At 39.5% G+C, this 24,991-nt stretch overlaps 1 protein-coding gene across 1 annotated transcript; it reads right to left on the bottom strand.

Annotated features, from left to right (window-relative positions):
- Positions 1-524: 524 nt before the first annotated feature.
- hspb9 (heat shock protein, alpha-crystallin-related, 9) lies at positions 525-2,155 on the bottom strand. Its single transcript, XM_020927320.2, has 2 exons — positions 1,882-2,155; positions 525-1,174 (listed from the first exon to the last, which is right to left on the bottom strand). The coding sequence occupies exons 1-2, from the start codon at positions 2,085-2,087 to the stop codon at positions 658-660; spliced, it is 723 nt and encodes a 240-aa protein (XP_020782979.1). The 5' UTR covers positions 2,088-2,155; the 3' UTR covers positions 525-657.
- Between the last annotated feature and the right edge of the window lie 22,836 nt (positions 2,156-24,991).

Here is a 24,991-nt window from a genome sequence, read left to right as displayed (position 1 = left end):
TAGAATCATGCTTTCATGCTGACGATTCTTATGTTCTAAATTCTTCACAGAGCAGCCATAACAGCATTACCCGGTGAGAATCAAATGGTCCGATTATAGAATATGTGTGTCCTTATTTGTCTTACGTGTCATGGCTCCCTCAGGACATCACTCATAAAACATGAAACAGCAGCTCTCTGTCTCCAACAAATAAGTTCACCCCAGGAAGCCCAGTGGCACAAAGCTGTTATTTCAGTGTATTACAGAGACTGGCCTATTAAATCCCTGTACTGTGAGAAAGCCCAGCGAAATGGGATGTTAGCACCATCTTGTGGACGCAACATATATTCTGCAAAATGGTCTACTTACTGCAGTTGTGTCATTTGGCAAGACACCTCATCATGTTTAAATATGCTAGGTAAGAATAACTCACTCCTGTATTATCTGGTTTGGGTCAAATTTGCACACTTTGGCCCTTTTGTTTGGTGTTTTTAGTTTTATAGCTTTAAATCTGAGTACCACAAATATAAGCATTAAAAGAAAAGTTATTTTTTTAAATTTTATTATCAATACTATTTCACACATTTACAAACATACAAAATAAATAAGAGAGCTGAGTGCGTGTAAACATGGCAATGCTGACAGTCTGTGGAAGCATCTTAAGTTTAGATCAGAAGTTTAGTTAGTTTGGTCCTCGGTTTTGTCTTTTCTGATGGGGAACTCTAGTGAGCTTCTGAACCGCAATGGGACCTCTTCCTCCTCTTCCTCTTTCTTCTCCTCCTCCTTTTCCTGCTCCTTCTCCTCTTCCTTCTCCTTGTTGTCTGTGATTGGCTGTTTGGCGACGGGGGCATGGATGCGCAGCTGCCCATTGTCCATGAGGGAGCAGGACAGCCCGCTCAGGTCCAGGTGAGGGGGCAGATCGATTCTCTGCATGAAGCCCATCCTGGCAGCGGCCGAGGACTTGAAGGCAGCCTGTGATGTCGAGGATGAACAGGACTGGGCCTCCTCTGCACCGGCCTGCTTCAGAGCCGCCACCGCCAAGCTCCGTCCCTCCAGCTTCACTGTGATGTCACTGGGGGCGTATCCCCGAGCGTCCAGGGTCACCAGGAGGTCGCCGTTCTTCTGTGAGGCCGGCTGGACCTCTTTGTGTGGATCCATGCAGGACATGTCTTGATGGTGGTCGCCATTGCTCACTCTGCACAAAGAAACAGACATATTATTTTGTATTTACTTTAAAGGTCCTATATTATGCATTGACTCCTGTTAGAGTGTTGTTAACTCATCAAAAACATGCCCATAAGTTGTGTTTGTTTCATTCATATATGTTTGCCTAATCCTGCATTATTAGTCCGTCTACAAAGCTCTGTTCCACCTTGTCATGTCATAAAGTGGTAGTTTTCAAATTAACAGCTCTTTTTACCTTTTACTGAGTAGAGATTGTCAATACCAGGAATGAAAAGATCCAAATGATTCTAGTTAAGGTGTATGGAGTTAAATAATCATAGTGGAGCACTTCCTGTACTACCACATGACTTCACAAAGTAGATTAGTGAGTGTTTTCTGAGAAGAACAGAGCTGACATATGCAAGATTCATGTGATAAACATGTGTGGAAAAAATGCGTAATATGGGTCCTTTAATATTTCTTAATTAAAAATGTAAACAAACAAAAATAGATAGTGTGAAACTGCATACTACTGAGACAGTGTACCTTTCTACCACATTACGTTTCAGTGTAGAGACTACCATCTAAATGTTTATGTTTCAAGCCAAATCTTAAGAAACTACATCTATCTTGTTCATATTAGTGATAGTGATAGATTAAAATATGTTTTATCCATCTGATCCTTTTGTCAGTATTGTTACAAAGTTCACGAGTACTGCTGTGAATGTGTGAACCCACCTTGGGAAAGCTGAGGACATCAGAGGCATGTGAGGCCCATCGTGGAGCTCCGTGAAGAGGCTGTCTGCTAGTTTGGCCCTCCTGTTGAAGAAGTCCTGCTGTATGGAGGAGAGGGCCTCAGTGCGCAGGGGCCACAGCAGTCTGTCCGGGCTGAAGAAGGGGTCATCATCAAACAAGCTGCTCAGGATGCTCTGCTGGGACATCATTTTGAAGTCTGGGGTTTTCCTTTAAGTCGAGTTGAGTTGAGTTTGAGTTCTTCTGTTTGACATGGAGGGATCTCTCTCTGCTCTATATAACTCCAGCTGTCCTGCTCGTCCACGCCCCCTGTGCTATTTTCTTCTGGTGAGCTCAGTGCTGTTGGCGTTAATGTAGCAGTGCAGTCAGGAATGCCCCTGGACTCATTAGAGGGCTAAAGACGGACTGACGGTCAGATCCTGTGTGTGTGAGACATAGTTCACATTCGGTTTTAAACAGGCCATAACTAACAGCTGTAGTTTGTAAGGTTATTTACAGAGGTAGTGTTTCTGCCCAGTGACTGCTTTACACACTCTCATGGCATGTTGTTGACAATACATGAGCATTCCAATATTTCTTATTGGGAAAGAAAATCTGTCCCATGTGAATTCAACTTTGATTTAGCGGATTAGCGGAAGATACTTATAATAAGTAATGATAAGATTATTGTAAATAATTTAGATCATTGTTTCCCAAAAACTGGGTCGCAACCTTCAGGTGGGTCACAAGAGATTTTTTTGGGTCACCGTGTCACAATCTGCATGTAGATTTGCAATATACAGTTGTATAATGGATTTGTTAACTTATCGACATTCTTGATCAGCATTTGGTCATAATATCCTGTCGGCCAGTAGGGCCATATTTCTATGCTTATTCCTTTCACTACTACATATATGTGTGAATTTGGATTTTCTGTGCTCTCAAAAATGAAGACAAAACACAGAAACAGACTGAATGTTGCGCCTGATCTGCTGCTGCGCTCTCCTCCTGCACGCCGGACTGGAACATGCTATAAAAACACAGACAGGCCCCACTATCTTATTAGAAATGTTGAAATGTTAAGACATGTCTTGTATCATTTCTAATCTTTTTGTAATTATTTTATTGACTGTTTTGTTCCAATATTGCTGGTTCAATTGAATGCTGAAAAGAAAGAGCAATGGGCTCCATTTAATGTCCAAATAGATGATTTATGGATCTTTTTTATTGCTGGTGCGGTTACTGTTTTTCATTATTTAAAACTTGAGTAATACTAATTGTTCAGAGAGACACGATCACTCAGTCAACAATAAAATATCCTCATCAGTATTCAATAATGGTAAAATCCACATTTATTTTGTAATTTACTAATAATGTCTATTGGCTTTGTGGTTAGGTTTGTGACTTTTAAAATACAGGTCCCCAGAAAAAAAAAGTTTGGGAATCACTGATTTAGATGAACAAAAGTGCAGAGCCATAGTATAAACATCTATTTACACAGTGGTGATCTTTAGAACATGACAGTACTGACATTACACAGAGGTGACTGCTGGTTTTGCTGCTACATTTTCTTTGTAGGTTAATAATCTGTCACTAAATGTTCGCACAATGTCTAATAATATAATATTACTGAGATCATATCTAGGCTACAGGATGTTCCTGTTCTTGTCAAACACTAGTCCCAGTCTCTTCATTTCAGGGGGCGGGACGGTGGGGGACACTAATGTTTGTATACACAGTCACTTTACTGGGGGCTTTGGCATTTGGTTAGAGTTTATAAGCAGTGGTTATGGTGTGTGCATATGGGCATTTATCATCGTAGCTGCAAAAATCTATATAAACATTTACTTGAGGGACTAAAATTAGGTGGCCATGATGTAAATGAGATCAACATCATGGTTTACGTTGTGAGTGTGAGTGTAGATCATGCATGCCTAAGAGTGCATCACAGTCGTTCACAGCTCGTTTCACCTAAGAGAACAAATATGTCCCCTCATGAATGACTCTGCATAGTCACCAGCTAAAACCAGTCTTGATGTTTACTTTATGTTGATGTAGCCTGTATAATGTGGGGATGTGAGCTAAGCAGAAACCTACTGTCAAGCTATTGCGAAGAGCCAATGCATCAAGTTTCAATGCAGGAGGCAGCTACAAAAATAAAAAGTGTGTCATTAAAGTGACGGGGGATGCCAGAGCTCAAAATAGAATGGGGAATACAAGATGGCCACCTCTGCTGTACATAGCCAGAGTTATTTGTGTCAGGGTGAGATCACACACTGGTAAAAGTCATTTTGAATCAATGAGCTCACACATCTGTCCAGAGTCTATTTCTGATTTTTGCAAAGGTAAGCACTGTGATCGTCAACATCACATGAGCAGTACAATTTGATCTAGAACTGATCATTTCCTAACCTTGCAGTCATATTTCAGAGATAATGAAGGTAGATAAAGAAGATACATAAACAATTTTCAAATAATATTTAATTTACACTTGTTGTGACCATAACATCCAAGAACATAATCAGGTTAATTTTAACGGACATAAACATACCATTGATTTAAAACTGTATTGCACATAAATTTTGTTATCAAAGTTGTATTGTAAAATGTTGTGGTAGTTCTGGCACATCTGATTAACATGTTTTAATATGGTATAAGTGATACAGTAAAGGTACAATAGAACTAACTTTATACCAGGAGTCTCCAGGGGGCTCTCAGACTGATTTTGTTGGCCCTCAGGCTTTCTACTGAATTGTTGCAAATATATATAGACCGTATTTCTACAAGTATAAGCTCATTAATATCACAGTGTATTGTTATGCTGGACTAAAATTAATGCTCCAAGTGTTTTCAAAGGAATGGTAGCTTTGTTAAAATGTACCACTGCTAATATACAGTATGTCCATATGTGTCCCTCAGTCATGGTTTGGACTCCTCCTCTATACTTATAATTTCTATCATATACTATCTTTATATTATCACACACACACTGTTTTCATATCAGTACATATCAAAAGTGGTTGTGAGATGGGCACAGAGTGTTTGCTGTACTGAGAAATTATTTGAGCAAGCATGTTCTTTTTTTTTTTTTTTTTTTCAGTTTTATCAGTTTTCATGAAGCTATAATAATCAGTTGATAAACCCACAGTTTTAAAGAAAAACATAAATGAATCAGAAATGTACTAATAGCCTATTGATAGAAAAAGAAGTGCAAGACATTATTAAACATATTGAACAAAAAATATACATATTTTAAGAAGATATTGATGAAAAATTATTCAAGTGTATTTTAACACAACACTGCATGAGGTGTGATTTGAGGTTCGATGAGGATTTCTGAGTAGAATTCTAATAATTGTGATACATGTTCTCGTCTTCACCACACTGTGTATTGGATGGATCTTCATATATGTTTTCATTATTATCATCATCATCACTATAGTCGACTTGATTCTTATCTGGCTTTGGGAGACTGTCAGGTGCCATGTAAGTATTATTTTTCTCGACTCTGTTGGCATAGGCACACTTCAGTGCATCCACGTTAGCATAGGTCTCCTCCTCTTCCTCCTCATCATCTTCAAGAGTGTAGTCAGCTGGAACTGTCACTGAAACAACATGTACACATATATACAACATTACCCATGTACAGAAAAATACATTAATGTATTTAAGAGCATACTTTCTATCTGAGTGTTTCCGGCCAGTGCAGTTTTAGATGTTCTTTTATGTATCACACAGGTGACAACAAACATCAAGAGGATCAGCAGCAAAACTCCCATAATTCCTGGGACGACCACCAACACCAAAGGCACTAGAAGACAATGCATTGTTTGATCAGATAAGGCAACGTAAGTTTATTTGTATGTGCAGAGATTTGCAGGGTGAGGATCAGCCATCCACCATCCAGCCATCTAGAAGGATAAACACAGTTACACTGGCAACGAATACAGAGTTCATGGAGCTACCTGGGAGGGCAAGTGCCCAGAAACTCAGGAAATGAATTCGTGCACCTGCATTACAGTGGCCTCTCTGGGACAGTTACATTTTACTTTCACACTGCCACAAATGCCATACTGTGGAACATTCCAGGCAAAGAAATAACATATTGGACCCCCTGGCTACTTACTCTTAATAACAATATCCAGTGTTGTGTTTGAGGTGTACGTGTGTCCTGCCCCAGTGACTTGATACACACAGCTGTATTGTCCCTGGTGTTGGCTCTGGGACACAGGGAAGTGGAAGGAGGCTGAGTGGTTGACTGAAGGCTGATGGACAGAGCTGTTGGAGCCAGAGAACCACAAGAGGAACAGGCCTTCTGGGACGTCTGAGGAGACAGAGCAGTGGAGGACAAAACTGTCTCCTGTGGTGATGTGGACAGTGTCAGAGGAGCAGTGTCCCCCAGCAGGAGAAGACACACACAGGCTGGGCACGGGCAGGTCCACTGGGAGGAAAATAGCAAGTTAAGTAGCATCAGTCTTGATGTCAGTCAGTAAATCAGTTAAAGCCCCCAAAACTTACAGACTTACCAGTGACATGAAGTGACACTGTGTCACTTTGTGGAGAGCTAAAAGAGCGACCTGAGAGCACTTTCTGATACAGACAGGAGTAAGGTCCTGCATTGTCAAAGGTCACTGGAGATACGCTGAAGGTGGCAGGGCTGGAGGTGGATGTCTGAACATTTTGAGTTGAGCGCTTCAGAGTGAATGTTCCTCCTGAATGTTCAGTATTTATGGAACAGGTGAGTCTGGCACTTTGACCCCATATGACCTCTAAAGATGAGGTCACAGAGATTTTGGGCTTTGGCAAAACGACTAGGACAAAATAATCATGATATACAGTGAAATATACATAGCACAGTGAAAAGAATTATGGGAATAACATAAACTTAAATTTGCAAATGCCATACCTGAAACATCAAACGTTACAGAGTCACTTTGTGGAGAGCTGAAAAGAACGACCTGAGAGCACTTTCTGATACAGACAGGAGTAAGGTCCTGCATTGTCAAAGGTCACTCGAGACAGGCTGAAGGTGGCAGGGTTGGAGGTGGATGTCTGAATGTTTTGAGTTGAGCGCTTTAGAGTGAATGTTCCTCCTGAATGTTCAGTATTTAAGGAACAGGTGAGTGTGACACTTTGACCCCACATGATCTTCAAAGATGGGGTCACAGAGATTTTGGGCTTTGGGAAAATGACTAGGACAAAAATAAACATGAAATACAGTATGCTTTATAATATATAGTACAGTGAAAAGGATTATGGGAATAAGATAAACTTGAATTTGCAAATGCCATACCTGAAACATCAAATGTTACAGAGTCACTTTGTGGAGAGCTAAAAGAGTGACCTGAGAGGTCTTTCTGATACAGACAGGAGTAAGGTCCTGCATTGTCAAAGGTCACTCGAGACAGGCTGAAGGTGGCAGGGTTGGAGGTGGATGTCTGAACATTTTGAGTTGAGCGCTTCAGAGTGAATGTTCCTCCTGAATGTTCTGTATTTATGGAACAGGTGAGTCTGACACTTTGACCCCATGTTACCTCTCGCCTGGTTACAGAAATCTTTGGCTTTGCAAACCTTCCTAATGGCAAAAAATGAGTTGGCGGACATGATGTGAAGTTCTACAATTTGATTGACCATGCAATATAACATACAAAAAGACATTGTAATCTGGCTGTAAAAAGATACAACATATTTAACTATTTCCAAACTAAATATACTGCAGTAGGCATAACGACAAGTCCTACCTGAACAGACCACACCAGCATCTTCACTGTGTCCACAGTTGTGATTACCAAATCCACTGTGTCCACACTGAGTTAAATCACTCTCAGTTCCAGAACAGCTCACATCATCAAGCCAGATCTGACCAGAGCCTTGACCAAACTGGGCTTTTGTTGTCGCACTTTTTGCTTCCCCACAGTTCATCTGTCTGCACACGACTTGAGCATCGGACATGTCCCAGTTATCATCACACACTGTTCCCCATCTACTGTCGTGGTAGATCTCCACTCTTCCAGAACAACGAGAAGAACCAGAACCAACCAGTCTGATTGAAGCCCCTGTGAAATAAAGCCACAGCAGTACGGTCCTGATCAAAGGTTAGACTAGAGAACAAATATATCATGTTTGATAAAATTTTGCTGCAATACAAAAAGAAGAAAAAGGCACAAGAGTCTATGGTCTTTAACAGTCAAAAAATTTACTTAAAAATGTAATTAAATCATTTGAAACTACAGCTCACAAGCACACAGACCTCTAGAGAGAGGAATCTGTAATATATTTTTTATTTATATTTTTGGTATTTGATTTAAGAAGTATGAATAATAATTATAAACTTATATAGCACTCTTCAAAGATGCTTTACATAAAATAGAATTAAATAATGACAGATTATAGATAGATTTGAAGTACTTACCTGCAGCAAGTGGAGCTGATGAAAGCAGCAGCTGGGCTAGACAACAGACATATATGTTTTACATGAGTAGATTGTGTCATGTAGTTGTTCATGTTTGTTATATTTTCAATTCTTACCTATGGCCAAATACCAGAAGGGTCTGTCCTGTGTCTTTGCCATAGCTGTGTGTGCTTTACAAGAAACTTTAGAGGAACTTAACAGAAAACACACTTACCACCTCCCTGCATTTTCACACCAGCACTGCCCAGAGACTGCCTGATGAGGTAGAAATGTTTGCAATATGGAATGGGTTATCCTGTGTCATAACATGCAATATAACAAATCTTTTCCATTTTCTATGTTAAGTCAAAACCCCTCTTTCTCGTCTTCTACTTGTGAGACTGTGAACTTGAAAACATCTATATTTTTGGTATTATTTTTCTGATAATTTCCACAACAATTTGCCATTATTCGTAGGATACCTTGATGATGTTCAGAGTTGGATCAGACCATAATAAATCTGTGGCCCTGTGAACTGTAGCCTCCATCCAAGCACATCATTGGTATCTTTTGGGGTTTAAACACTGTAAGTACAGGAAATAGAGCAAACATAAAATAATGGAATATGTCCCTTCAATATTGTTTCAATAGTTGCATAAGTGATGAGCTGCAAGGCCTGTCGGGGCAATGGGGGTTGTGTGTCTGGGATTTGGTTATGAGCTCTAATGCAGTGTTGGTTTTCTCATTATCATTAGAATAAGGGGGAGGGTTTCTGTCATTACTCTGGCGATGCCATAAAAAATATGACATGGGTGTCATTGACTTTTGTGATCAAAATTCCAAAACTGAATTTTATGCAAAGTTTCTGAAAATTTAGATACACTTTTTTTTTCTCCCCATACTGATATATCCAAATAATCCCTTTTCCCCTTCACTTCTGTCTGTTTAAAACATGGTTGTAGTGGTAAAGCCCTTTACTACACTCTTCTGGTCACTGAGCAAACTGCAACAATCACGGTTCCAAACATCCCATTAACTTGTGTTGTTTTACCTTTCTACGGAGGCCTGGAGGCACATGGCTTATACTTCATGATTTCTATGTGCGCTTACAACCGGAGAGGCTATAGCCCGTTGTTTTAAAGGCTTGCGCATGTGAACTGAGGACCACAGCGAACTCAAAACAGTTCTGAATAAACCCTTATCATCATTCACGCAAACCGGAGATGTGCGCCAATTCCACATGAGTGCGCAGGTTCGGCAGGAGTTCCAGGGCTAGTTTATGTGATATGGAGGATGCAGACGGAGCAATGAAGTGAGCATTTGTTGCAGCCTGGATTCTGCTCCGTCCGTGAGCTTATGAAGGCGTAACAGTGTCAGTGGAATAACAACACTGTTACACACATGTGGGGGAACATGTGTGTGCTCTGGACCTACTCTGCTTCAGGGAAATACAGGACATTTCTTCAGGATAGACGTGGTTTTGCATGAATGAGAGGTGAGTGACCACGTGCTGTTCTAATGTGATGGGACATTTGTGACACATCAGGCTGTATTATAATTGGGGCTGTATTATAAGTGCACTTGTGTGACCAATGCACTGTTGTGCAAGTGTAGAGATGTCATTTGTCATTTATATGGTTTCTAGATGCATAATAATAATAATTACATAGACAACCATAGTATTGAAGGCTCAGCTGGATAAATAAGGTGTAGGAATAGGACAAATCTGTGAAGAAACAAATTGACCACAAATAGCCCTGTTTGTACAAAGAGGGTTTCAAATACAATCCAATATACAAATATTAATAAACTATGTAGGTCTCAGTTGTCTCTAATTTGACTATATTGACTATTTAAGTATACCATTTAGTGGCTCAGTATATATGCATTTAATATGTCATTAAAATAAACATTAATTTGCAATGTGGTATGCATAAAAAGTGGTGTTATTAAATTATCAGTGAAATATGTCCACCCCAACTCTGCTTGCCTGCCCATAAAAATCACCACACGCTACTGGTGTAAAGCCAGTTTACATTGTTTAGGCAGGGATTTCTTTAGGTCATGTGACAGGCCATAACTCTACATGACCCCAGTGCAGAGCTCACCAAAGCAGGACTGTTTAAGTATCTCACTGGCACCACAGCTCTACTGAAGTCACAATCACTGACTGTGGGGTAGCATAATGGCAAAACTAACAAAAAGACTAACAGAGGGTTTAGTTTCAGTCATGTCTACAGCATTCACACAAACGGGCATTTTCATAAGTCTTTTTTTTGTGCAAGAAAAGAGAAGTAGAAAAAACACATTGACCACAGAGGATTTAAAAACTGGCTGAGTTTGCTGAAATTGAGACTGTAATGTGTAGTTATTACTGATACAGAAACATAAAAAATTAATCACAATAGCAAGAAAAAATTAAGTAAGAAATTGTAAATAACCAACATAAAGTAAACTCCAGACATTCACATTTCTACGTATATGGTTGATACTTTTTAACTACACACTGTACTCTAACTATAGATTATTCTAGCATCATATATTTAATAAATGTGATAAATGACTATAATTTAATAATAATAGAAAACTAAATTATTTGCAGCCCGTCTAATTTTGTCCATCCCTAATCCTTTTATTCAGTCTGTAAATATAGCCACAATCAGCAATGATCGGCCACTGCCCCCACCTAAGCCCTAACACTAGTCTAAACCTAGATCTAATTTTACCATTAGAGCTGTATTCACGCTTACCGGAAGACGTTTGCATATGATGACTTCGGGTGTAGTTACCAACACTCAACTTGTGATAAAACCATGGATTCAGCAGCAGCGTCGTCACAACCTACCAAAGCTTTTCCATGGGAGACAGGACTCTAATCGCATCTTCAATGTCACGTACAGCAGCTGGTTGTAACTTGATCTGCTGAACATAACCGAATGATGCGACAATGACATCTTTCTTTCTTTTTTATGATGTTAGATAAATTATAATACACTAATTAACAGACAATTTATAAAAGGAAAATAGAATACAATACAATGACATCTAGATGAGGAAAAGTGAACAATTTTCCCAGATTTTGTCAGAGTTACTATCACAAACAGACCCCATGTGTCCAAACGTTTTCTAGTTTTGTGACATAAGCATGAATAAAGCCCATAACATGGAGCATTTCTTTCATTGCTATGGCAACACTGTAAAACAAAATGGCATGGGTGTCATTGACTTTTGTGACTAAAAACTAAAATTTGTGCAAAATTTCTGAAAATTTCAATAAACAAAATTTAGAAATTAGTTTCAATCTGTAAGGGGCACTATTACTTTATTTTTGTATAACAAAAATCAAATACCCAAAGCTATTTGTGCGCTGTCCCTGTCTCAAATAAATAAATAAATAAATTTAATGTCTTCAGGTCTTCTTAGATGTTTCAGGACTGACTATTCGTGTAAAAAAAAAGTGAAATGTTCCTGCTTAAAAAAAACATCCCAGATGCATGGAATTTCATTTAAAGAATCTGTAACTTACCTGGGTATCAAGGTGTGTAAAAATCCCAATGAGCATGTGGAGCTTGAACCATTAATAAGTATGTATAAGTAAAATCTCTGCTAAATGGCAACTTCAGTATTCCAAATTTACAGTAAAATTGTCAGCATTACATTAACCTATTGTAGTAGCTCAAACATGAATTAATACATGTACTTACATAAGGGTCCAAGATTCCAACGTTTTGTTTTTGAAATGTTCAAATAATGTTCTGTAGATTTATCTATTTACTTTGTGTGGCAAGGTAGCTGATGATGTTGTCTCTGTCCTGTGACCATGAAGGTTAGACGTGCACCAGCTCACTTCCTCATTATTTCTGTTGAGCCAAATAAATCTGAAGTGGGTGTTTTCAATTGTGGTGATGATTTCCTTTGTGATACTCTTGTTTCTTTTTCACTTGGAGCATGTTTCCTTCACCCCAGCTTTAGGGTGGAGCCTCACCCCTGCAGTGGCATTAACGTTATTTTATTCAGCCTGTAAATAAAAGCTGCCTAATGACTGTTGGACCCACACACTGACTGGCTCGCTTTGTTATTAAAGATTACGTGTAGATCCTGTAAGTAAATGTTCAGTTGTTAATGCCAAATAATCATACCTGCAGCCCGTTTCTGTCCTTTAAAGTAAGATAACACACAAGAAGAGTCACAAGTACGTCTGTCATTTCTGTTTGTCCTTCATTCTGTGGGACCATAGACTTTTGACCTTTGGCCTATGGAAGATGTGAAATCATGGCTGTTACCATAATCTGAGGGAATAGACTTGCACAAAGTTTGGACAACGCCTCTGACAGGGGTTAAGTTCGAGACACTATACCCTTCCCTCTCTTGTCTGAACCTCCCCATCTTGGACCTGTCACCCAAATCAAAATTTAATGACTTGTGTTCAAGCAGAGACATCCCTGCATGCTGTACCGCACAAAGATTCAAGATTTTGAGGATTGAAGACTTACTTTTCTATAAAGCTTCCCCTATTAATACATCAATTGACTGAAGTGAGTTCACTGAATATAATTGCCAAATAAAAGACACTATGGGATTTTGATGGAACAATCTCTAAATCTCAAGCCAATGGACTTTATCCAGAGAAAGAAAGGAATGAAACAATCGATTCATTCGATGAACTATTGCCGGTGTGTTTTAATACTGATTTGTATATGTCATATGAATACTTCATTTGTGTAAAACTATTAATGTTCATATTGTGTAATATTAGAGCTGTGTCACAACACTCCCCACACAAACTCACATTCCTCACATCAAAGCTCACACAACCACACACCTCATTGGTCAGTCTTTCTTGCCTAATTTAAGACTTAAGAGGAGAAAGACAGACCCCAGCTCAGTCCAGACCTCAGTTCATCAGATCTCAGTTCAGATCGCAGAAGCAGTTCAGCTCAGAATGTTTAAGATATACCGACGTCCTGAGAAACTCAAACCTTCATTGGACCCAGCAGGACCACAGGGTAACTAGACATGTCCACGCTCCCTGGGTTGTATGCACACCGTCACAGAATGGTTTGCTTTATCATTTTAGACTCAACAAAGAACTTTAGATAACTCTTGAAGTTGTACCTAATCTCAGATCTCTAGACACCAATTTAGAGCAACCTACACTCATTTGCATATTTGATAATGAAATGCTGTCTGTTTAACTTGGTCAATAAATATGCATAAACCACAGTTTGCTTTGGTGAATAGTGATGTTATTTCCAGTGATTTCATTCCAAGATACAGGTCACTGATATGGAAAAGAATTTACGAACCTTCAGATATTTGATTAAATTGGATTGGTAATATTTCTCAACCTTTGTTGAGTGGTGCCCACAAATTTATTTCTAGTCAGAGCCAAACACTCACAAAGGCCACGTGAGTGCTGCTTTAACTTAGAACTTCTAAATCCCAGTCTGTAATATCAGTTACCTCCCTACATCTAATGGTACCTCCCTCACAGGCCCATGTAGATTTCCCTACATATTTTGGTGCCCCGGCGTGAGGCCATGTCCTCACACTACACTTTCTACATGGGAATAACAGATTTAACTTTCAACTAACTTCTTAACTATTTTTTCATAGGTGAAAGAAAATAGTAGTAAACTAAAGCCCATTGTCAATTGTGAAACAATGACAAATGACAACAATTTAAAACATGTGATGCATTATTTGATTTAGTATATTTCTTTCTTAACAAACAATATCAAAATTTACCTTAAATTTAACAACATTAAACAACAAAAAGCATGTCCTCTACCACCTTCCACAAAAGCAGCAACTTAACTGTAGGCCTGCACATACACATTTGTAAATGGCTCAAGTAATTCTTTGAGTCTTGAGTATTTTTATAAAACATTTCCCTTAACTTGCATGTTGTGAATGTTGTGTTTTTACTGACGCATCATTATGGCAGTTTACTTCATCACATATCATGTTTTTGGATCAAGATGAAAGAGAGAAAGAGCAGATGTTAACTGAGGGACTTTACATTTATTAATAAACAGTTTCTTAATTTAAGATTCTGATTTATGTGTAGCTGTTCAACAAAAAAAAACATGGACACACACTAATAGTTTTGTGAAAAACATTGTTGGTATTGTTGCATACACTGCATACAGAAAGTAATCCTTCTGCCTTCATCCTCTGTATAAGGTGCAGGCAACTCATAGGTGCTGATGCAGATGGTTATAAAAGGAGACTGATAGTCACATTCAGAGGCTGCAGAAGAAGTGAGGTGTGTGGTGAGAGGAGCAGAGCAAATGACCCCATCCCTCTGTATTGACTGGACCAGCTCCATGATTGTCTGCAGCAGAAACTACTTGTTGGAACCATGTGGAGGAAATGCTGACAAACCTGTTCAAGAACAATGCCCCATTGATGTACCTGTCCTGTGACTTCCCACAAGACCCCAGTGTTTGTCTTCCTTGTAGATGATGACTGGGAGCATATCCTTCCCCCTTGGGGGCCCTGACTTGTTTGTGATGTGGTTTCTTGTTCAGGAGGCCTAAGCGTGTTGTGTCCTTCTTCATGGCATGAACATTTTTTTACAAACTACTTTCAAACTTGGATTATTTAATGAAATTTAAAAAGAAACAAACCACAGAAGTAGATTTACTTGTGTTAATCTGCTCATTATTTTTCTAGAATTGATCTTTTCCTCACCCTCCGTCAGGTTTCAGAGTTAAAGAAAGAAGTTAAAAAAAAAAAAAAATCATTTACACTTTACACTGAGAACATAATCCTTAGCTGGTTAATTTTAACTGACATAAACATACTATTCATTTAAAATTGTGTTGCATGTACATGTTATGTTCAAACTGGTGTTATAAAATTTTGTGAAAATTCATGCAGGCACATTTGATTAAAATGTTTTTATTTGGTATAGTTGATACAGAAAAGGTAAAATAGCATTAATTCTATACTAGGAGTCTCCAAATGATGGCCCGGGGGCCAAATGCAGCCCTTTTAATATATGTATGTATGTGTCCCTCGGTTAAAGTTTTGGACTCCTCTATATTCATTTCTATCAGATATTATCTTTATATTATCATTTACACACTGTTTTTATATCAGTGCATATCAGTCGTAGATAGGGGAGTTTTGGAGTTTTTGCTGTAATGAGAAATTATTTGAGCAAGCATGTTCTTTTTTTTTCTGTTTTATCAGTTTTCATGAAGCTATAATAATCAGTTGATAAACCCACAGTTTTAAAGAAAAACATAAATGAATCACCGTAGAATGTACTAATATTCAACTGATATAAAAAGAAGCACAAGAAATTATTAAACTTTTGAACTAAAAATATAGATATCGATGAAAAATTATTCAAGTGTATTTTAACACAACACTGCATGAGTTATATTTTCTACCTGAAACACCAACAGGTGTGATTCGAGGTTTGATGAGGATTTCTGAGTAGAATTCTAATAATTCTGATAAATGTTCTCGTCTTCACCACACTGTGTATTGGATGGATCTTCATATATGTTTTCATCATCATCATCATCACTATAGTCGACTTGATTCTTATCTGGCTTTGGGAGACTGTCAGGTGCCATGTAAGTATTATTTTTCTCAACTCTGTTGGCATAGGCACACTTCAGTGCATCCACGTTAGCATAGGTCTCCTCCTCTTCCTCCTCCTCTTTATCTTCTTCCTCCTCGTCATCTTCAAGAGTGTAGTCAGCTGGAACTGTCACTGAAACAACATGTACACATATATACAACATTACACATGTACAGAAAAATACATTAATGTATTTAAGAGCGTACTTTCTATCTGAGTGTTTCCGGCCAGTGCAGTTTTAGATGTTCTTTTATGTATCACACAGGTGACAACAAACATCAAGAGGATCAGCAGCAAAACTCCCATAATTCCTGGGACCACCACCAACACCAAAGGCACTAGAAGACAATGCATTGTTTGATCAGATAAGGCAACATTCATACACAAAGTAATTCAAAGTGTTTTACAGAATAAGATAGACATTAAAATCACAATAGAAACAAATCAAAACATAAATAATCAGCATAAAATGAACATTAAAAGAGAACAGTGCGGAATAAAAACCTTTCTGTCATAAGCACCATTTTGAGCCTGAATTTAAACAAAGACTCCCAGGTTTTAGTTGCATAAATCTGAAACTTTGACTCCCTCATGTTTGGTTCTTTCTCTGGGCACTCTGGGACTCCTGAGGTCCTCAGAGTGCGAGATGGTTCATATGGCACTAACATGTCAGAGATTTACTTTGGTGCTAGGCCTTGGAGAGACTTGTACACAAGCAGAGATGCTTTAAAGTTTATTCTCTGAGGAGTCACAGGAGCCTGCGCAGAGACCAGAGCACAGGACTTATTTGCTTATGCTTCCTGGATCGAGTCTGGAACCAGGCAGCAGTGTTACAGTGATCTAACCAGAGTGGGGATTAGCCATCCACAAATGTCTTTACAGCTCAGCTCAGCAAGAACAACACTGAGATGCCAAGTTAACCAACAATAACTGCACCACCTGAACAAGATAAACACAGTTACACTCGCAACGAGTACAAAATTCATGGAGCTACGTGGGAGGGCAAGTGCCCAGAGACTCAGGAAATGAACTGGTGCACCTGGACTACTGTGGCCTCTCTGGGACATTTACATTTCACGTAAAGTTCACACTGCCACAAATGCCATACTGTGGAACATTCCAGGCAAAGAAATAACATATTGGACCCCCTGGCTACTTACTCTTAATAACAATATCCAGTGTTGTGTTTGAGGTGTACGTGTGTCCTGCCCCAGTGACTTGATACACACAGCTGTATTGTCCCTGGTGTTGGCTCTGGGACACAGGGAAGTGGAAGGAGGCTGAGTGGTTGACTGAAGGCTGATGGACAGAGCTGTTGGAGCCAGAGAACCACAAGAGGAACAGGCCTTCTGGGACGTCTGAGGAGACAGAGCAGTGGAGGACAAAACTGTCTCCTGTGGTGATGTGGACAGTGTCAGAGGAGCAGTGTCCCCCAGCAGGAGAAGACACACACAGGCTGGGCACGGGCAGGTCCACTGGGAGGAAAATAGCAAGTTAAGTAGCATCAGTCTTGATGTCAGTCAGTAAATCAGTTAAAGCCCCCAAAACGTACAGACTTACCAGTGACATGAAGTGACACTGTGTCACTTTGTGGAGAGCTAAAAGAGCGACCTGAGAGCACTTTCTGATACAGACAGGAGTAAGGTCCTGCATTGTCAAAGGTCACTGGAGATACGCTGAAGGTGGCAGGGCTGGAGGTGGATGTCTGAACATTTTGACTTGAGCGCTTTAGAGTGAATGTTCCTCCTGAATGCTCAGTATTTATGGAACAGGTGAGTCTGACACTTTGACCCCATGTTACCTCCAAAGATGGGGTCACAGAGATTTTGGGCTTTGGCAAAACGACTAGGACAAAATAAACATGATATACAGTACATATACTTTATAATACATAACACAGTGAGAAGAATTATGGGAATAAAATAAACTTGAATTTGCAAATGCCATACCTGAAATATCAAACGTTACAGAGTCACTTTGTGGAGAGCTGAAAGAACGACCTGAGAGCACTTTCTGATACAGACAGGAGTAAGGTCCTGCATTGTCAAAGGTCACTCGAGACAGGCTGAAGGTGACAGGGCTGGAGGTGGATGTCTGAACATTTTGAGTTGAGCGCTTCAGAGTGAATGTTCCTCCTGAATGTTCTGTATTTATGGAACAGGTGAGTCTGGCACTTTGACCCCATGTTACCTCCAAAAATGGGATTACAGAGATTTTGGGCTTTGGCAAAATGACTAGGACAAAATAAACATGATATACAGTACATATACTTAGTGTAAAGAATTATGGGAATAACATAAACTTAAATTTGCAAAGACCATACCTGAAACATCAAACGTTACAGAGTCACTTTGTGGAGAGCTAAAAGAGCGACCTGAGAGCACTTTCTGATACAGACAGGAGTAAGGTCCTGCATTGTCAAAGGTCACTCGAGACAGGCTGAAGGTGGCAGGGCTGGAGGTGGATGTCTGAATGTTTTGAGTTGAGCGCTTTAAAGTGAATGTTCCTCCTGAATGTTCTGTATTTATGGAACAGGTGAGTCTGACACTTTGACCCCACATGATCTTCAAAGATGGGGTCACAGAGATTTTGGGCTTTGGCAAAATGACTAGGACAAAATAAACAAACAAAAAAAAACATGAAATACAATATGCTTTTTAATATATAGTACAGTGAAAAGGATTATGGGAATAAGATAAACTTGAATTTGCAAATGCCATACCTGAAACATCAAACGTTACAGAGTCACTTTGTGGAGAGCTGAAAGAGCGACCTGAGAGCACTTTCTGATACAGACAGGAGTAAGGTCCTGCATTGTCAAAGGTCACTGGAGATACGTTGAAGGTGGCAGGGCTGGAGGTGGATGTCTGAACATTTTGACTTGAGCGCTTCAGAGTGAATGTTCCTCCTGAATGTTCTGTATTTATGGAACAGGTGAGTGTGACACTTTGACCCCATGTTACCTCCAAAGATGGGATTACAGAGATTTTGGGCTTTGGCAAAACGACTAGGACAAAATAAACATGATATACAGTACATATACTTTATAATACATAACACAGTGAGAAGAATTATGGGAATAAAATAAACTTGAATTTGCAAATGCCATACCTGAAATATCAAACGTTACAGAGTCACTTTGTGGAGAGCTGAAAGAGCGACCTGAGAGCACTTTCTGATACAGACAGGAGTAAGGTCCTGCATTGTCAAAGGTTCACTGGAGATACACTGAAGGTGGCAGGGCTGGAGGTGGATGTCTGAACATTTTGACTTGAGCGCTTCAGAGTGAATGTTCCTCCTGAATGTTCTGTATTTATGGAACAGGTGAGTCTGGCACTTTGACCCCATGTTACCTCCAAAGATGGGATTACAGAGATTTTGGGCTTTGGCAAAATGACTAGGACAAAATAAACATGATATACAGTACATATACTTAGTGTAAAGAATTATGGGAATAACATAAACTTAAATTTGCAAAGACCATACCTGAAACATCAAACGTTACAGAGTCACTTTGTGGAGAGCTAAAAGAGCGACCTGAGAGGTCTTTCTGATACAGACAGGAGTAAGGTCCTGCATTGTCAAAGGTCACTCGAGACAGGCTGAAGGTGGCAGGGCTTGGAGGTGGATGTCTGAATGTTTTGACTTGAGCGCTTCAGAGTGAATGTTCCTCCTGAATGTTCTGTATTTATGGAACAGGTGAGTGTGACACTTTGACCCCATGTTACCTCCAAAAATGGGATTACAGAGATTTTGGGCCTTTCCAAAATAACTAGGGCAAAATAAACATGATATACAGTACATATACTTTATAATACATAGCACAGTGAGAAGAATTATGGGAATAAGATAAACTTGAAATTGCAAATGCCATACCTGAAATATCAAATGTTACAGAGTCACTTTGTGGAGAGCTAAAAGAGCGACCTGAGAGGTCTTTCTGATACAGACAGGAGTAAGGTCCTGCATTGTCAAAATTCACTGGAGATACGTTGAAGGTGGCAGGGCTGGAGGTGGATGTCTGAACATTTTGACTTGAGCGCTTCAGAGTGAATGTTCCTCCTGAATGTTCTGTATTTATGGAACAGGTGAGTGTGACACTTTGACCCCATGTTACCTCCAAAGATGGGATTACAGAGATTTTGGGCTTTGGCAAAATAACTAGGGCAAAATAAACATGATATACAGTACATATACTTAGTGTAGAGAATTATGGGAATAACATAAACTTAAATTTGCAAATGCCATACCTGAAACATCAAACGTTACAGAGTCACTTTGTGGAGAGCTGAAAGAGTGACCTGAGAGGTCTTTCTGATACAGACAGGAGTAAGGTCCTGCATTGTCAAAGGTCACTCGAGACAGGCTGAAGGTGGCAGGGTTGGAGGTGGATGTCTGAATGTTTTGAGTTGAGCGCTTTAGAGTGAATGTTCCTCCTGAATGTTCAGTATTTAAGGAACAGGTGAGTGTGACACTTTGACCCCACATGATCTTCAAAGATGGGGTCACAGAGATTTTGGGCTTTGGGAAAATGACTAGGACAAAAATAAACATGAAATACAGTATGCTTTATAATATATAGTACAGTGAAAAGGATTATGGGAATAAGATAAACTTGAATTTGCAAATGCCATACCTGAAACATCAAACGTTACAGAGTCACTTTGTGGAGAGCTAAAAGAGTGACCTGAGAGCACTTTCTGATACAGACAGGAGTAAGGTCCTGCATTGTCAAAGGTCACTCGAGACAGGCTGAAGGTGGCAGGGTTGGAGGTGGATGTCTGAACATTTTGAGCTGAGCGCTTCAGAGTGAATGTTCCTCCTGAATGTTCAGTATTTATGGAACAGGTGAGTCTGACACTTTGACCCCATGTTACCTCTCGCCTGGTTACAGAAATCTTTGGTTTTGCAAACCTTCCTAATTTCAAAAAATGAGTTGGTGGACATAATGTGAAGTTCTACAATTTGATTGACCATGCAATATAATAGGGTGACCATAGTTCCGTTTATGAAAACCCGGACACCTTGGGGGGGGTTCAGTCGTGGTTTAGTCCTCCTCTTCAGTCCTGGAATCAGTCCTGGGTTAGTCCTGGTTTAGTCTTAGTTCAGTCCGTGTCGTAGGCAGCGCAAAAATTTGATATTGTGAGGGAGCTATAGACCACACCCTCACTCATGAGGTGTACACCTTTATGTTTTCAGTTATATTCATTTGATGCCATGTTAATTTTCCCTGTTTCATTCCTTTTTTTTCCCTTTCCTTTGAGGTGATTGGTGGAGGCACTGATTTGGAGGCGCGCCCTCATCAGTGCAGGCCAGGTGCATCCTATCGCCCTGATTTGGACTCTGCCAAGTGCTGCTGGGGGAGGGGAGGTTTAATGGTCAAAATGGTTTTAACTATCTAACAAAATACATGAAATAATAGTGAAAAAACTGATAATCCTGATGTTACAAAGTGCAACATTAGTTGATGAAATGTAAATAGTTGTAAATGTTATAATACTATATTTAGTAGTTTTTTTAAAGTTTAAATTTACCTGTTTGGGGCTTAGTGGTTTAGGCCAAACTATATAAGGGGAATTTTTTGGTCACGGGGTGGTTGCCTGTTGTCTGTCATTGGGATACGCTGTCAGATCTGCTCGTGGTGTGGCCAATTAAAAAAAAAAAAAAAAAAAAGGTGAAGAACTTGTTTTCTTCATTTTTGTTCACCCTCGGTGCTACGGCTTTCCTGGGCTAGTAAGAGGCCAGAGTTACGTCTGTAATCTTACAGATATAATCTCAGATTAACGGGCAGGTGCGGTCCTGTACTGGCGGGTGCGGTGTTGTACTGCAGGTCTCCAAAAATGGAGCCGTGCGGGACTCTGCGCTGTAGGCTCCATTACAGAATAAATGAATCTTGGGTTCGTTACATAAAGAAGGAGGAAAATAACAAAAGGACGACAGCAGCAATACGTTTTAAGAAGGATGTAAAAAGGATTGCACCTGTCCTGTGTGAGAAAAGTGTATAAAGTGTGTGCTGAGGGGTTTTACAGACTTAAAACAGATATAATAATTGTAAAATATAAAGTTGACTACTTCGTGGATTTCACCTATTGCGGGTTATTTTTAGAACGTAACTCCCACGATAAACGAGGGACACTGTACTCTCACCTCACAACCTGTGCACATGACCTCTCACTTGTCCCGACTGGGACGGAAAATGGAGAATTTCTTGTCCAAGTCATCGTTAAATGCGCATTTGTGCTTAGGTATGTTGCAGACTGACCGACTGTTTGTGTCTCACTCCTTCTGAATCACAGAGAACTAAGAGAGACGCTCAATTTAATGCCCCCAATGAACGGTACTGAAAACCCGGACATTTGCATGACTTTATAAAAAAAAAAAACGGACGCCCAGGACAGGACGCAAAATTCGGACATGTCCGGGGAAAAACGGACGTTTGGTCACCCTACAATATAACATACAAAAAGACATTGTAATCTGTCTGTAAAAAGATACAACATATTGAACTATTTCCAAACTAAATATACTGCAGTAGGCATAACGACAAGTCCTACCTGAACAGACCACACCAGCATCTTCACTGTGTCCACAGTTGTGAGTACCAAATCCTCTGTGTCCACACTGAGTTAAAAAGCTCTCACTTCCAGAACAGCTCACATCATCGAGCCAGATTGGATCAGAGCCTTGACCAAAACTAGCACTTTGTGTCGCACTTATTGCTTCCCCACAGTTCATCTGTCTGCACACGACTTGAGCATCGGACATGTCCCAGTTATCATCACACACTGTTCCCCATCTACTGTCGTGGTAGATCTCCACTCTTCCAGAACAAAGAGAAGAACCAGAACCAACCAGTCTGACTGAAGCCCCTGTGAAATAAAGCCACAGCAGTACGGTCCTGATCAAAGCTTAGACTAAAGAACAAATATTTCATGTTTGTTCAAATTTTGCTGGAATGCAAAAAGAAGAAAGAGGCACAAGAGTCCATGGTCTTTAACAGTCAACGAATTTACTTAAAAATTAACAAATTAAATCAATTGAAATTACAGCTCCCCAGGACACAGATCTCCAGTTAGTGGAATATGTAATACAACTACTGCAGTACGTATAACGACAAGTCCTACCTGAACAGACCACACCAGCATCTTCACCATGTCCACAGTTGTGATTACCAAATCCACTGTGTCCACACTGAGTTAAATCACTCTCAGTTCCAGAACAGCTCACATCATCGAGCCAGATCTGACCAGAGCCTTGACCAAAACTGGGCTTTGTTTGTCGCACGTTATTGCTTCCCCACAGTTCATCTGTCTGCACACGACTTGAGCATCGGACATGTCCCAGTTATCATCACACACTGTTCCCCATCTACTGTCGTGGTAGATCTCCACTCTTCCAGAACAACGAGAAGAACCAGAACCAACCAGTCTGATTGAAGCCCCTGTGAAATAAAGCCACAGTAGAACGGTCCTGATCAAAGCTTAGACTTCATGTTTGATAAAATTTTGCTGGAATGCAAAAAGAAGAAAGAGGCACAAGAGTCTATGGTCTTTAACAGTCAAAAAATGTACTTAAAAATGTAATTAAATCATTTGAAACTACAGCTCACAAGCACACAGACCTCTAGAGAGAGGAATCTGTAATATATTTTTTATTTTAGATTATTGGTCTTTGATTTAAGAAGTATGAATAATAATTATAAACTTATATAGCACTCTTCAAAGATGCTTTACATAAAATAGAATTAAATAATGACAGATTATAGATAGATTTGAAGTACTTACCTGCAGCAAGTGGAGCTGATGAAAGCAGCAGGTGGGCTAGACAACAGACATATATGTTTTACATGAGTAGATTGTGTCATGTAGTTGTTCATGTTTGTTATATTTTCAATTCTTACCTATGGCCAAATACCAGAAGGGTCTGTCCTGTGTCTTTGCCATAGCTGTGTGTGCTTTACGAGAAACTTTAGAGGAACTTAACAGAAAACACACTTACCACCTCCCTGCATTTTCACACCAGCACTGCCCAGAGACTGCCTGATGTGTGTTGGGAAAGTTACTTTTAAAATGTATTCCCCTACAGATTACAGATTACACACCCCAAAATGTACTTTGTAACGTAATTCATTAAATTACTTAAGAGGAGTAACGTAATCTGAATACTTTGGATTACTTGATATTGTCATGCTTTTTAAAACTACATGAATGTAACAACCACATCCTGCAAATTCTTGTCTGTTATGTCCAAGTCTCCATGAACAGGTTTACGGTAGAGAAGCATCGACCAGGATCTGAATATAAGATGTTTTATCTGCTAAAAGAAAATAAAAAGCCCAGATTTTCTTTAAACATATTAAAAATATTATTGATAGAGAAATGCTTTATATATGAGATCACTGCTGCCTTCAATTATGTCCACCTACTGTTAAGTGTCATATTGTTTAGACCTGGTTTTAGTCCTAGTTTAGTCCTGGTTTAGATGTGGTTTAGTCCTGGTTTTAGACCTGGTTTAGTCCTAGTTTAGACCTGGTTTTAGTCCTGGTTTTAGTCCTGTTTTAGTCCTGGTTTTAGACCTGGTTTAATCCTGGTGAATGTGAAAACAGGAAAATACTGCCATGTAATCCATTAATTTCAACAAAGTAACTGTAATCCAATTACCACTCACTGAAACAGTAACTGTAACTGAATACAGTTACTCATAATTTGTACTCTGATTATGTAACTCTGGTACATGTAATCTGTTACTTCCCAACACTGGTCATTACATGATGCAATATAACAAATCTTTTCCATTTTCTATGTTAAGTCAAAACCCCTCTTTCTTGTCTTCTAGGCGTGAGACTGTGAACTTGAAAACATCTATAGTTTTAGTATTATTTTTCTGATAATTTCCACAACAATTTGCCATTAATCGTAGGATACCTTGATGATGTTCAGAGTTGGATCAGACCATAATAAATCTGTGTGCAGTCAGGGCAGCGCCCTGGAGTCTTCAACCAAACACATCATTGGTATCTTTTGGGGTTTGAACAGTCTTTGTGAGTAAAGGAAATAGAACAAACATAAAATAATGGAAAGTGTCCCTGAAGAATTGTTTCAATAGTACAATTCCAGTGATGAGCT

Source organism: Boleophthalmus pectinirostris, unplaced genomic scaffold (genome assembly GCF_026225935.1).
Source record: "Boleophthalmus pectinirostris isolate CB_2022bp ecotype Guang Dong unplaced genomic scaffold, ASM2622593v1 HiC_scaffold_17, whole genome shotgun sequence".
NCBI lineage: Eukaryota > Metazoa > Chordata > Actinopteri > Gobiiformes > Gobiidae > Boleophthalmus > Boleophthalmus pectinirostris.
The sequence above is the reverse complement of the archived record's forward strand: the minus strand, read 5'-3'. Positions and strand labels throughout refer to the sequence as shown.